At 35.5% G+C, this 14,324-nt stretch overlaps 2 protein-coding genes across 5 annotated transcripts in view; one reads left to right on the top strand and one right to left on the bottom strand.

Moving 5' to 3' along the window:
• Positions 1 to 725: 725 nt before the first annotated feature.
• LOC127638526 (insulin gene enhancer protein isl-2a-like) lies at positions 726 to 7,131 on the top strand. 2 transcript variants are annotated; one of them, XM_052120086.1, is made up of 6 exons: positions 726 to 847; positions 1,305 to 1,494; positions 2,714 to 2,931; positions 4,051 to 4,334; positions 5,233 to 5,400; positions 6,038 to 7,131. In XM_052120086.1, the coding sequence occupies exons 1-6, from the start codon at positions 790 to 792 to the stop codon at positions 6,152 to 6,154; spliced, it is 1,035 nt and encodes a 344-aa protein (XP_051976046.1). In that variant the 5' UTR covers positions 726 to 789; the 3' UTR covers positions 6,155 to 7,131. The 2 variants fall into 2 exon arrangements, with proteins under 2 accessions (XP_051976046.1, XP_051976045.1); XM_052120085.1 differs by having other exon boundaries at positions 2,669 to 2,931.
• Positions 7,132 to 10,278: 3,147 nt separating this feature from the next.
• The window catches only part of scaper (S-phase cyclin A-associated protein in the ER), a 157,385-nt gene continuing 153,339 nt past the window's right edge, over positions 10,279 to 14,324 (bottom strand). For all 3 annotated transcript variants that reach the window (XM_052119901.1, XM_052119903.1, XM_052119902.1), the window contains 2 exons: positions 12,502 to 12,550; positions 10,279 to 11,843 (listed from right to left, as the gene is read on the bottom strand). In XM_052119901.1, coding sequence (XP_051975861.1) covers positions 11,740 to 11,843; positions 12,502 to 12,550 — 153 coding nt within the window. In that variant the 3' untranslated portion in view covers positions 10,279 to 11,739. The remainder of the gene's footprint in view (positions 11,844 to 12,501; positions 12,551 to 14,324) is intronic.

Here is a 14,324-nt window from a genome sequence, read left to right as displayed (position 1 = left end):
ACCATTGTGTCCAGGCCGATGATTTGTTGCATTTATTCAACCCGTTAATAAATTGACAAAAGACTAAAACTTTGGAAAGGAAAACAACTGAAATTAATTGGAACGTTTTTGCTTATAAAATCGCCACTAATTAAATATGTAAACATAGCCTACAATAGGCTACAGTAGGTATCTGATGTTATTTTCCCGTCCAGTAGAGAGCGCTCTAAAACTCACTGACTTTAGTTTCCTGTATGGTCTTTGCCTATAGTTTTCAAAGCAATGAAGCAATGAAGTGGACTGTATCTGCTAGATATTTTAGGCTATATTGAGAAAATTACAGTTTAGATTTGAAATTTGAATATTTTCAAAACAATTTAACCCCATATACTTTGGTTTAGCTCCTCATTATATATGTAGGCCTATTCAAAATATATATATTTTTTAGAAAACGTTTTCTATATCTGGTCATTTTATGTTCGGCTCATTATAAAAGGACAAAAATGGCTCATATTTGTGCACTGTTGCTTCATATGTGAGCTTTTGGTGTTTTATAGTTATGTACGGCGAAACAAAATTGGTTGTTTGGGCACCTCGGTCGGTATCCAACATTCAAAATATTGCCCGTGGCCGAACCTCCTCGAGAGCGTGGTCCTGCTTTGATGTGACGTCAGGCAGCGTGACGTCAGAGCAGTGTCCGTGTGTTGCTCTTCCCGCAGACTCTTCGGCCAGAAGTTATTAGTCAGCTCGGGACGAGGCAGTTTCCCCATTCCATTTCCTCATCTGTAGCTTTTGCCTTAACCCTCCTGTATGGTGGATATTCTACCCCATCCTTCTTTCTTGGGTGATATGGGGGATCATTCAAAAAGTAAGTGCTGGATGTTTATTTTTCTGAAGTTATTTTATTCTTTTCAGAATAACTTTGACATTTGTTTATGCTCAGTTCGTATGCTTTTAAACCGATTTAGAGAATGTAGAGATTTTTTTTTTTAACCAAGTTCTTTCGCAAACAACGAAGTAGCCTGCCATGACAAACTAAAATCAAGTTGCCTGCATTCATAATATTTCGTATTTTTCTCTCTATAAAAAAAATCATTCTTACCTTCAGACCGTTTCTGGCGCAATCTACAACACATTCGGTATCATGAAGTTTTATAATGCAAATAAAATAGGGAAAACAAGGAAATGTTCTGGTCTTGTGGCATGAAACACGAGCTGACATGTAGCTGCTGTATATAAATAAGCTTGTATATTGCGATGGCGGAGTTTTGGGGGATTAAAGGGGGTGCAGTCGGTGGGCTCTAATCCTTGCTTTCCATATACAGAGAAGTCTGGAATCGCCATGTGTGTCGGCTGTGGAAGTCAGATCCATGATCAGTACATACTGCGAGTGTCCCCGGACCTTGAGTGGCACGCAGCCTGTCTGAAGTGCGCAGAATGCAGTCAGTACCTGGATGAGACTTGCACTTGTTTCGTCCGAGATGGCAAGACCTACTGCAAGAGAGACTACGTACGGTAGGAGTCTCTCTATTTTTGTGATTTCAGAGCTTTGGAATTTCGTTGAGGCCAACAGATTTATGCCCCAAACAGATCTAGAGATATGGACATACTCTGCTTTCTGAACTGGGATGAGAAAGTAAAAACTTTTCACCATGAACTAAAGAGTAACAGGGCTATTGGGTAACACAAGTTGCATAGGTTTAGAAAATAGTAATAATAATAAAAATCCAAAGTATGTGGTTTTGGTTAATATATTGTCGTCATATTCGGTTAAAGAAATCTGATATATGGCAATATATGTAAAACACATAAATGAAAATTATCTTCATATTGCCTATGTTTTGTTTTTGTTTTTGCACCGATATAACAAATCACGTACTTGCAGATATGCAACATATATTTACTTCAACAATGTCTGTTTGCACATCTGTAAAAAAGAAAAGAAAACATTGTCAGAAATAATGGAATTTGTATATGTAGGCTACATATATGCTCAAATAGGCCATATTTAGAATATTGATGTTCATATATGGCCATATGTGTTAGATTTCTGTATGGGTTTGGCGTCGCTTGCTTGTGTGTTTTTTATTTTATTAACGTTAGAGTTTTCGTTAAGAAATTCTGTTGGTAACATTGTATCTATAAGTGTATATATAATGCATTATACGGCTAGTCTATGCATTATAATGGATACTTAATCCCTTTTAACAAACATCATATTAAATGGCATGCTCTCGTGAATAGCCTAATTGTCAACCATTAGTCTAGGTAGCCTACACTATAAAGTAGCCTATGCATTATAATGTATCAAAACAATGTTGACAACTAGGCATTTATAGTCATTTCTGTAAAGACTAAATTGCATTGAAACACATGAGAAACACAAAAATGCGTTTGTTAAAATGTGTTAAAAAATGAACGGCGTCACCATGCACATTTACGTATTAATGTAGCCTATTATACATTTTCTTGCAATAATTTCTTAAAATAATACATTCTATAAACCTGAATGGCATTATTTATAAATATATAAAGATATTCAGGCTTCAAAAGTAAAGTGTTACCGTCGTGTTTATCGTCCGTAGCTAATTTTTGGCCTTATAAAATCAAGCTGATATGAGCTGGAGCATTTTACGCGCGCTGGAAACTAACTGTAAAATTAGCAAATGATTCTTCTGAAAATTTGCAGATTATTCGGGATCAAATGCGCCAAATGTAACATCGGTTTCTGCAGCAGTGACCTGGTGATGAGGGCGCGGGACAACGTCTATCACATGGAGTGTTTCAGGTGCTCGGTGTGCAGCAGACATCTGCTCCCGGGAGACGAGTTCTCTCTGCGGGACGAGGAGCTGCTCTGCCGGGCGGATCACGGGCTGCTGATGGAGCGCGCATCGGATGGGAGCCCCTGCAGTCCCGGGAACATTCACTCCAACAGGCCACTGCAAATCCCAGGTAATAATAATAATAATAATAATAATAATAATTTTTAAATAAAATATGAAATTAAATACGTCAACATTATATTACATGTTACTAATTAGTAATAACAACGTGTAAGCAGTTGCATAAATAATCACACATTAAATACAACTAGTATTACTTCTAATGTAAATACACTGTAACATGAACACTAATGTAAAGGATGATCAATAATAACATAAATAGACCTATTCAAAAATAATAAGCATAATAATAAGCATAATAATAATCATAATTATTATTATTATTATTAGGATTATTATTATAATAGAATGGCAACCAGGCCAGTATTTCTGACTTCTTGAATAAAGTCAGACTAAAGGTAATATTAAGTGCAACATTATGTAATAAACCTCTGTAAATAAATTATGGTATCAAACTAGGCCTGCAAGCCAATTTGCAGCTAGTTTTCGTGTTAAATGATGGCAGATTGGCTGAGTTTGTTGAGGATATTCATGACGGAATTAACATGACATGAATTCATTTGAAACCGTTTATAGCTACTGGCATAATGGTTGGAAATGATGGTTGCGTTGCGGCAGCGTTTAACTGTTGGCCTAATGTTGTTCTCACTTTAATATAGCCTATTTCAGACACGAATTGCAATAAAGGGCGAATTGTAAACGTGGAGGCTTGTTTGACAATATAGACGCAATGCTGAAATGGTGCTATTGGCAGAATAGGAGAAAAAAATGTGATCTGGAATCCCAACCTTTTGCATAATTAGACTAATTCGATTAACCTGAAATTGTAAATTCAAGCTCAAATAACCTGATTGAGCTGTTTCTTCAACTGCTTCGAGATTTGGCTGTTTATTTAAGCTTAAATATAGGCTGATCCATACAGTTATTATCTGTTACACTTTTATATCCCTTGTTTCTTCATTTTGCACTTACAGAAAAGATGAGAACAAATTGTGTATTATGTCAAGGCCATAAGAGGTGTTTTGACTGACGTGCACTTGGCTACAGACTGATGTGTGTATGCCCAATTTAACCTTCAACTAAGCGTGCTCTTCTGCAACGTGTCTAAATAATGAAATTACCTCTTAAGCCGAAAACTGATTTAGGCCTATATACATTTTATTCGCAGAACCAGTGCCAGTTCGACAACCACCTCACCGGAACCATGTTCATAAGCAGTCTGAGAAGACCACGCGTGTTCGGACAGTGTTAAATGAAAAGCAGCTTCACACTCTTCGGACTTGTTATAACGCCAACCCGCGTCCGGACGCGCTCATGAAAGAACAGCTCGTGGAAATGACGGGTCTGAGCCCACGCGTCATACGAGTGTGGTTCCAAAACAAACGCTGCAAAGACAAGAAGAGGTCCATACTCATGAAACAACTACAGCAACAGCAGCACAGCGATAAAACGGTATAGTTGTGCTTTGAAACTGTGAATGTGAAACTGTGTTTATCTCAGCATCAATGTGCTATTTAATGTGTATTACAGTCAACACATAATTAAGTGCCAGTGTAACGAATATAGAGTTATATTGCTGTGTTTATATATATATAGCATAATAGAAACTAGCATAATAGTATGACAGTGGTGGCAAAAAAAAAAAAAAAAGTTACATTAGTTTTATTGTAAGCCTATAATTTTCATAATATCTATCTATCTATCTATCTATCTATCTATCTATCTATCTATCTATCTATCTATCTATCTATCTATCTATCTATCTATCTATTATCTATCTATCTATCATCTATCTATCTATTATCTATCTATCTATCATCTATCTATTTATTATCTATCTATCTATCATCTATCTATCTATCTATCTATTATCTATCTATCTATCTATTATCTATCTATCTATCTATCTATTATCTATCTATCTATCATCTATCTATTTATTATCTATCTATCTATCATCTATCTATCTATCTATTATCTATCTATCTATCTATCTATCTATCTATCTATCTATCTATCTATCTATCTATCTATTATCTATCTATCTATCATCTATCTATCTATCATCTATCTATCTATCATCTATCTATTTATTATCTATCTATCTATCATCTATCTATCTATCTATTATCTATCTATCTATCTATCTATCTATCTATCTATCTATCTATCTATCTATCTATCTATCTATCTATCTATCTATCTATCTATCTATTTAATCTATTTAAATGCTAATGCTGCAGTGTCAACATGTTTAATGGTTTACTAGATATCACATTTATTATCATAAATAATTTTTTCTTCTTCTATGTGTTAATCTTGAAATGTGTTGTGTGTCTACCTCTTACAGAATCTTCAAGGTCTCACGGGAACGCCTCTGGTGGCAGGCAGCCCGATTAGACATGACACCACAGTCCAGGGAAATCCTGTAGAAGTTCAAACCTATCAGCCTCCGTGGAAAGCCTTAAGCGAGTTTGCCTTACAAAGTGACCTGGACCAGCCTGCTTTCCAACAGCTGGTGAGGACTGCCAATCCCCAAACTGTTATTATAAAGCCTACAGACTTTGTGTGCGCTTCCATGCCATGCCAGCTTTTAATTTCAATGAAAAACAATGCCTTGTCAGAAATTTTGATGAATAAAAAAAAAAAGAAATCTTAGGTTTGATGATTAAAGCAGTTTCCACTTGTCAATGTTCCACTTGAGACGTTAAACATTTTTAATTGTTTTATTTCGCTCACTAACGTCACCTCAACACTGTCTCGAAATTGCAGCCAAGCATCATTTCGTACGAATATCCTAAAACGCCGCAAAGCGGCAAGCGGCAGTTCGTATACGAATATCGTAAGATATAATACGAAACACCAAAGTCAAAAAACATTTTCTGTCTTGCACTGGTATTTTTTGAATTGATTTTTTTGGCCTCAGTTTTGGTTTTATCTGTTGATAACTAATTTTGAAACGTGTGATAAGGTCTTACACATTTGAATATTATTTAATAACATTTCAGACCAAATATGTGTAGGCTAATGTACATGTCAATTGCAAATCGCATGTAAAACGTTGCCGATTTGTCAAAGACGGATTAAACATGGATATTCAGCATGCTGACAGCAATCGAACAGCCTACTGATTCCCAACTCTCCCCCTCCTATAGGTGTCATTTTCCGAGTCGGGATCGTTGGGTAACTCATCGGGTAGTGATGTGACCTCTCTGTCATCACAGTTACCCGACACCCCCAACAGCATGGTGCCCAGTCCCGTGGAGACGTGAGAGCCCACCGGAGACTCCTGCCCCAGCATGCCCTCACCCGTCCTGCATGAAAACCCATCACCTCACCACCTCAAAACGGAAAAATGGGATTAACAAAGATGGATTTTAACAGTTTGCCAAACGGAGGAGCCTGTCCAATCGACTTTGGGTTTTCCAGACGTGTTACAAAACTGTTTCAAAGCATTTGGACCGCATAACGAGGATGTCCAACGGAATATGAACACATTATTTTGGTTTTTGATTATGGACCACTGCCAACCTTAGGAAAACAACAGTCTTAACAGTGTTTATTCAAGACCATCAATGTGTAGCTTTATCAACAAGTGGTATTTTCCCTATAAAATGAGACAAGAAGCCACGTTTTGTCTTAATGCGCATGATCTCTCCGAAGATGTATAAAAACTTGAGTTGTAAAATATTTTATCTTAACGAATGGAGGACAGATTGTAAAAACTTCTCGATTTAAAAAAGTAAGTTATTGTTATTTATTGTCAGGACATCCGTCCATACCAAAAAGTGAGAAATTACATTAATAAACGACGTTAAATGCTGTTTAAGTCTGGATAAGCTTGCATGCAAAGGTAACTATATCAATATCATTCCTTTCCATATCTTTTTTTATATTATAAGATGACGAGAGACACTTTTCTATATATATATATAGACCTGACAGTAACTGTCCAAAGATTTGACAACCAGAACAGCAACAACGTAAACATAATTAAATAGTGAATTTAGTCATTTAAATGTCGTGATATTTTAATTTATTCGACTGGAAAATTTCCAGTGCAGCTGCATCATTACATGTCTATTTAGATATTCGTAGGTGAAATTATAGGCCTACCTTTTGCATAATTGTTGCAATGTTCCTTTTTGGAAATTACCACACAAATACCTACACACAAACTATCCTGAAATGGAATGGTTTCAACTAGAAGGGTGCAAGCTTGATCTTTTTAGATACATTTTACCAAACGCCTCTGACTATGAAAAGATGGTTCCTTAAAGGCTCTATATGATAGGTCAATTAAACCATTTCTGAACCAATATATACTGAAAAGTGTCTTTGTTATGGATTTTGAGTTTTTTTTTTAACCATGCACTTTAACCACAACAATGTGTTTTATGGACTCACAATTAGCACCAATAAGGCTTCTGCAATTATTACAAACAAAAGAGCCCCAAACTGATGCTACCAGAAATATTTTCTTTATTATTGCATATATAAGAAAGTTATCGTTATTTTTAATCTCTGGGAAGTTGCGTTTATTTGACACATTTGGTTTGTTTAAACAGCATTTCCATTGCTTATCTCCAGTATACCCAATCTCTGCCCACAGTCTTGGATTAGAGCCATAACGTGATCTCTGATCTGTCACATTCAGGACTACAAATTCCAAACCCATATCAATGAATGTCTGTCCATCCGTACATCCATCCATTTATCGTGCCGACCGGATGCTGAATGAGTCATTGAAGCCCAAGGGCTCAGTGATCAATCTCGTGTTGCTCATAAAGCTGAGTCTAGACGGAGGACAGGGATAGGCGGCCGCTTATCTGCACTCGGCATCACCTGCAAATGAACCACTGAATGGAAGCACAACAAACCTGAAGCCACCTCCCTGTAAACGGGACTTCCTTTCGGCAAACGCACTCTTGAATTTCTAGAGTAGCCTATATTTTCATTCTGAGTCAGAAAATAGCTGCTGGACACCAGAAGATCAGACCAAAAGCACTGCGGGCTCTTTGGCCAAGATAAATCCTTCAGTTTGACACGGAGAGCGCGACATTAGCGAAGATTTCAATGTTGCAGCACTGATTTAAAAATCCTTAATGTTTATTCTTTGTGTTCTCCACAATTTTCTGCGCCATTTAAACATTGTTTTGAAGACAGTTTTAGTCGTGGGTGTCTTATCTAAATCACCTGTTTTTTTTTTTAATGGATATAAAATGTTATAACGTTCGCCATTCAAAATCTAAGCAACAGCATTGCTTTATAGTAATATTTGCATACTGAACAGTGATTGGTCTATTTCTTCTTACGTCTTACATCATTTAGGCTACAATATATAGACTTTATTCAGACTAGCGCAATTTTAAAATTGTGAGGCGAATGAAAACGAGGCTGTGATGGATATATGGTAGGCTATACACATTATAAAGCTCTAAGTTTACATCTAATCTTTACAAATCGTGCTTTTTTTAAGCTTTGTCTGCTGAAATGTATTCGAACGATTTTTGTTTCACTGTTTCATCAGTTGAACGATCAACTCCACTTTAAACAAGAGTGATGCACAACCAATTGAAGAGAATGTGAGTTCATCTCGCACAACCTCACTTTAATAACCATTCAAAATATGGCGCTGATAAGAAGATTCATAGCGTCTTTGTTAAAATGCGGCACAGAAACCATCTTGTTTTGATTCTCGTTCCCAATTTTACAGATAAACGACACACGTGTGAGTGTTACCAATATAAATGGTAGTTCTCACTATTCTTGTGCTGGCTTGTCTTCAGGGAATGCAAGTCTCATTTATCTGCAGATGAAATAAAAGAAAGAAATTGATCTGAGGATGTGTTAAAGAAAGCCATTTCAAAAGATTGAAAATGGCCCTCTTTTAAACTGCCTCAATGATCCAAATATTAAAGACTAAGCGATACTTCAAATATTCACGACAATATCTTAAATTGTACTTCATGTTTAATTGATAGCAACACGTAACTCAGACCCTTATTAAAACTGGCTGAGAGAAATCTTAGATTCAGATTAAATACATCTTTAACTTTCTCTGAATGACAGCATCGCCGGTGCTTATAGTTGCTTTAGGGTGGAATGACCATTCAGATGTCACGGCCAGAGGTCAAATTCCGCCCCTAATTTAATCATTTAGGTCTAATTAAATAAACGCACACTTAAGCCAAGTTCATGTTAGTATAAAACTCATCTTTAAATTCTTTACAAATTACAGTCTCTCTATGTCTGGCAATTTAATTTGAGAAGTAGGCTACACAGCTAAGGTTTGCACTTTAAATATAAAAACTACAGAAATTAAAAAGCAATATGCAGCGATATTTCAAAAAGTTTTATTTGCTCCTTAGAAAACTGTGACTGTATATATATATATATATATATATATATATATATATATATATATATATATATATATATATATCATACATACAACGAAATAGTCCACATTAAATGTTTTCCCAAGTGTTTTTAATACAGGCTAAAATATCATACATTCAAGCCTTTTATTGACGGCAACACTCTTGTTAATTTTAATGTAAAAATACAAAACAGTCTTTTTATTTTATCATGAGCTTAATTAAAATATAGTGAAAAATTAATTTGCCAATCTAAATTTGAATCCCTTAATATTACGGCAATAAAAAAAAAATGCATTTAATAAAAAAATATTCAAAATTATACTTAACCGATTAAAGCATTCGGTTTTGTAATAAGATTTGTGGTTAAGTGAAACAAACACACTTTAAAAAAAAATAATACATTTTAAATTAAATATGAAATATAATAATTTTATAATAACTTATTGAAAACGTCCAAACTCTCAAAGCGATCTATTGACGCTTAATAATAAAACTGTAATGCGATTCATTTTCTGACATTCGCCACCGCGTTCATTTCAAATTACAAAGAAGACAACTTTGTGGAAAACCCAATGAAAGTTTGTCGGGAATGACATGTTAAATATATTTTTGGTATATTGTAGGACATTTTGTAGGGGGATTTTAAATGATATGTGCACACTGCGCATCTGTATCTTCAATTTAAATGTGATATTTTTACACCTTAAAAAGTTTAAGATGTCTTAAAAAATAGTGCATGGTGTTTTTTTCACATTTGAGAACCGCATTTCGCTTGAAATATCAGTCAAGTCTGACTTCATTAACCGTAAAACATTTCAGAAAATAAACAGCACACAAAAAACTGAGCAAACAATTCCGTTTCTAAAAATGTTTTCATAATTTATAAAGTGACATGACCAAACGGGCCACAAAGTTCTTCTGTAAAGCGAGATCATTTCAGTCTGCCAAAATCATGAGAATGTCAAGATTGTTTTGGTATAGCAAATAATGGTATGAGGTCTTTAGTTTTCACTTTTACATCAGCTTTATTTTCAAAGTCCACTAAAAAGATCTCACATACAATCACCACACCTAAAAGGATGCAATTTAACAGTAATATTTAAAAATTCTCAATAGTTTACTTGAGTGACCCTTATGGTTTGAACACATATCCACATATAGATTTGATGCAGAGGTGATGGCTGTGTGATATTAGAGGTGGGACTGACCCGAAAGGCTCTGGCCTGTGTTGACACATTGGTGTATTGAGTGACTCAGAAGCAGTGTTGTGTATCTGCTGTGAGTCACACAGGTATAGCGAAAGACAGAAAGACTATATAGATTGAGCGAACGAGAGAAGTAGTAGGCTGTTTGTGGTGCCTGAGGGCCAAAGAGGACCTGAGTCCAGTTAGGGGCCAAAACCCTTTTACAATGCAGTTTAACCCACATTTCAGGTTTAAGCTCGATGGTGTTTCCCAGCTAATGTATTTGCAAGTTACCAATTAAAACTCCCTCAATTTAAACATTTCCTGTTGCAGAGATGTGACTGGTGTGTACTTATATCAGCATGAACTATTATAAATTAAAGACTTTTTAAAAGACAAAATAACTCATAAAACAGAATGTGCAGTATTACATATTTTATTAAACTCGTCTGAGTGATGCACATTTTTTTAAATTAACCTTTTAAGTGCTTAAATGCTCAGAGAAAATGACAGGTCAACAAACAAAAACAATGTGTAGAATATATTTTCAGGATGTATAAATTACAGTATATATACATATATAAAAAAAACAATCAAGCAAACAAACAACAACAACACAAAAAGATTATGAAAAATCACAACATGTCAACTACAGGAATCAATCTTCCTCTTTATGCATAGAAACAATTCAGAAAATGAAAACCAACAGATGAGGTACATCATCATTCTCCCTAAATTAGTGCTTTTCTTTATTCTAGATGCCAAATGCCTTTTTATTTACAAAACAATAAAACAGCATCCCTCAAAACTCAAAACACTCAGACATCTCAAAGTTGAATCCGAAGATTTAGAGAGAGAGTTGCTCTTTTGTGAGATGCATGATCACTGACTCCAAAAAAACGTATTTAAGGAAAATGTAAATTAAACACTACTCGTAAACACGGCCTATTGCTGATAAATATTTAACGGAACGGTCAGTTATCCCAGTGTGCACAAATGTCATGTTTCCAAAACTTTAACAGTATTTGTAATGTATTTACAATGTTACTACACAGCCACCAGAAATGCATCACTATCGACTGATGGGTGCACAAACACTCATTTTACTCCGACTATAGGTCTGATTACTGTGATTAACTAATAAAGGTGTGGTCAGGAACCAAGTTTGCACCCTAAATCCTCTCTGGTACAGTTTGGATTGCAGGGTTGTATGTAAGGTTTATTAACAATGAGCTTTAATAAGAGACTTTACTGTAATGGACGGTGCATGCTCAAATGTGGATTTCTCCTTCACTCATCCTGCTTCTTGAGGAAGAACTGAAGTGCGGCGTCCCACTGGTCTCGAGGGAATCGGTTGGAGAGCTCGCAGTAGTCCAGAGGAGCCCAGCCCTTCTCTGATGGAGAAAGATAGAGCTTAAGTACTGACACGTGACGCATGGAATTAAGAGGAGAGGAGTAGCCCAAATCAATGCCACAGAGAAGGTAAACGAGAAGGTAATTTAGGCAATATGCTATATGGCAATTACATCAACACATTCAACGCAATTGCAAAGGGCAGTTAATATGAAATAATCCATCTGAAACTATTTTTAAACAGCATTTTCTAACGCTTATATAATTATAATTCATGCACCATTTAGACCCAATTAATTGAGGCACTACTTGGAATATTTGTACTTTCAAAAATGCATTCACACTGCAGGACTATTTAAGCGAATTTCAAAAAAGCTAAAAGGTGAATAAAAATGGTGAAAAACCTCAAAGAAATGCTGTCAGGACCTAAAATAAACACATTCCATTTTATATGCACACTTAAACCTAAAACCTTGATGTTGATTAAAAAAGTAAATGGGTATAAGCGATTTACCAATCCCGTTTACAATGTGCGATATATATTATATTTCAACACGTGATCTAATTGATTAAGCTCTAAAGCTAAAGAAATCACTGTGGGTAAAGATGCATCATTGCAGAATGTGATACGTGGACGAATATCATGGATAAATTTCTGAACAGGATCAAACATGGCAAATAGTGCGGTTAAGATCTCACCTGGTTTTGAACCTCTGCAGTCCGATTGGCTCTCATTGGCGGCACAATCCTGAAATACACAAAACCAAATGAGATGAGATTTATTTTAGACCTTGTCCACACCCCGGACGACACGATTACAGAGAGGGAAAGTAATTCAAAGCCATAAAGTTTTAATTTTTTTTGAGTTGATACTTTTTTGCAAAAACGTATTATTCAAAACATTAATACTTAAACAGTCTGCTCTAAATTTGAGTTTGTTGACAATGTAAAACTTGGGATTTCTTTATAAGTGATGTGTGTAATTTTGTAGTTGTTTGGGAAACCTGTTTTTGCAAGAATTGTTCCGTTTGATGAAGCTAGTGGAGTAGAAAACACATACTTCGATAAATTATGAAACTATCCCATTTGATTCTCTTTCTTCATTTGTGAGCTGAAGGTGCATAACCTTGAGTGAATAAAGCATTTTTTAGTGTCAACAAGTGATGTTGAGGTGCGGGATGTCGTATATCTTCCTATTGTTTGTAAAAGATGACAATCGCCTGTTCTTTTTGGAGTAAGAGCTAATCTTTCCGTAAATAATGGCAGCGGCGTTGTAGTGCGGGGAGTGCTGTCAGGGAGAAGATGAAGGGAGAGGGTGTTTACAGGAGGCTCAAGTAGTGGCAGGTAAATCCACTCAAACAGACAGAGGAAACCATTCATCTGTGTGATGGAAGCTGCTTGTTTTGGAAGGGGGGTTAAAGTGCAGAATCAAGAAAGGAGTGGAAAGGGAGACAAAGAAAGGTTTGGGAGATATCAAATCACAGGTTGATGTTGTCCAGGAGAAGGCTTGCTAATGGGGTTATATTCAGTGAAAAAGGTGGGTTGAAATTACATTGATGTGCTATATTAATTGTTGATATTTATGTATTAGGAACATAAAGAAGGGGTGTCAGTATTAAAAGATTCAATTCAATGTTTTTGCTATGATTCAAAATTATTTTTGAAAATATCCTGAAGAAACAAACTTCAAAATTGGTTACAATTGGTGAAACAGGTTTGCTGACATGAGATTTTCATGCCAGATTAAAGGTGCTGTAAGTGATTTTAGCAGTTCTACTTCCAGGAGACTGAGCCATTGGACTAGCCACACCCCTCTTTCCAAAACCCTGAACTCCAAAGATCCCAAAATGAGATGTATTGAGAGCAGAAACGGTTGTTAAAAACAACAGCAGCAAAACAGCGCCCTCAACTGATAACTGTTATGAAAAACATGGAATAAAAATGTCATTAAGCCTCAATAATTCACTGCAACTACAATACTATGAGAATGCCAAAAATGATTGACAGGTATAAAGCATCACTGCAGTGGACACATTTTTCTTTGCCGTTTACAGAGTCTATAGCTGTCACAGAGACCAGTGAGATATCTCATGACACTTATTTCATTAATATCTTTCAGGAAGTAGGAACATTTTTGCATGCCTTTCCATGAAATGGTCGCTTACAGCTCCTTTGATATAAGTGTATTGGGAACAAGGGGTGGCAATATCAAAAGATTAAATAAAATTACTTGTATGATTTAGGGCTGGGTATTGATACAGATTTCCCGATTCAATTCCAATTCTCAAGCTCTCGATTCAATTCCACTTTCGATTTGTTATCAATGCATATGTGTATATTTGAATAATAATATGGAGAGAAAGATCGTACTTGGGATTTAAGAACCAATATCTTAAAATCTATATTTTTACCCACTCTTAGTATGATTTGTAATATTTTTTCGAAAATATGCTGAAGAAACAAATTAATAGGATCACATGTGGTGAGATGTTTAAAATATTTATGTAATATATTAAGGGTTA

This window comes from Xyrauchen texanus, chromosome 46 (genome assembly GCF_025860055.1).
Source record: "Xyrauchen texanus isolate HMW12.3.18 chromosome 46, RBS_HiC_50CHRs, whole genome shotgun sequence".
Classification (NCBI taxonomy): Eukaryota; Metazoa; Chordata; class Actinopteri; order Cypriniformes; family Catostomidae; genus Xyrauchen; species Xyrauchen texanus.
Note: the sequence above shows the minus strand (reverse complement) of the source record. Positions and strands in the feature narration are given on the sequence as shown.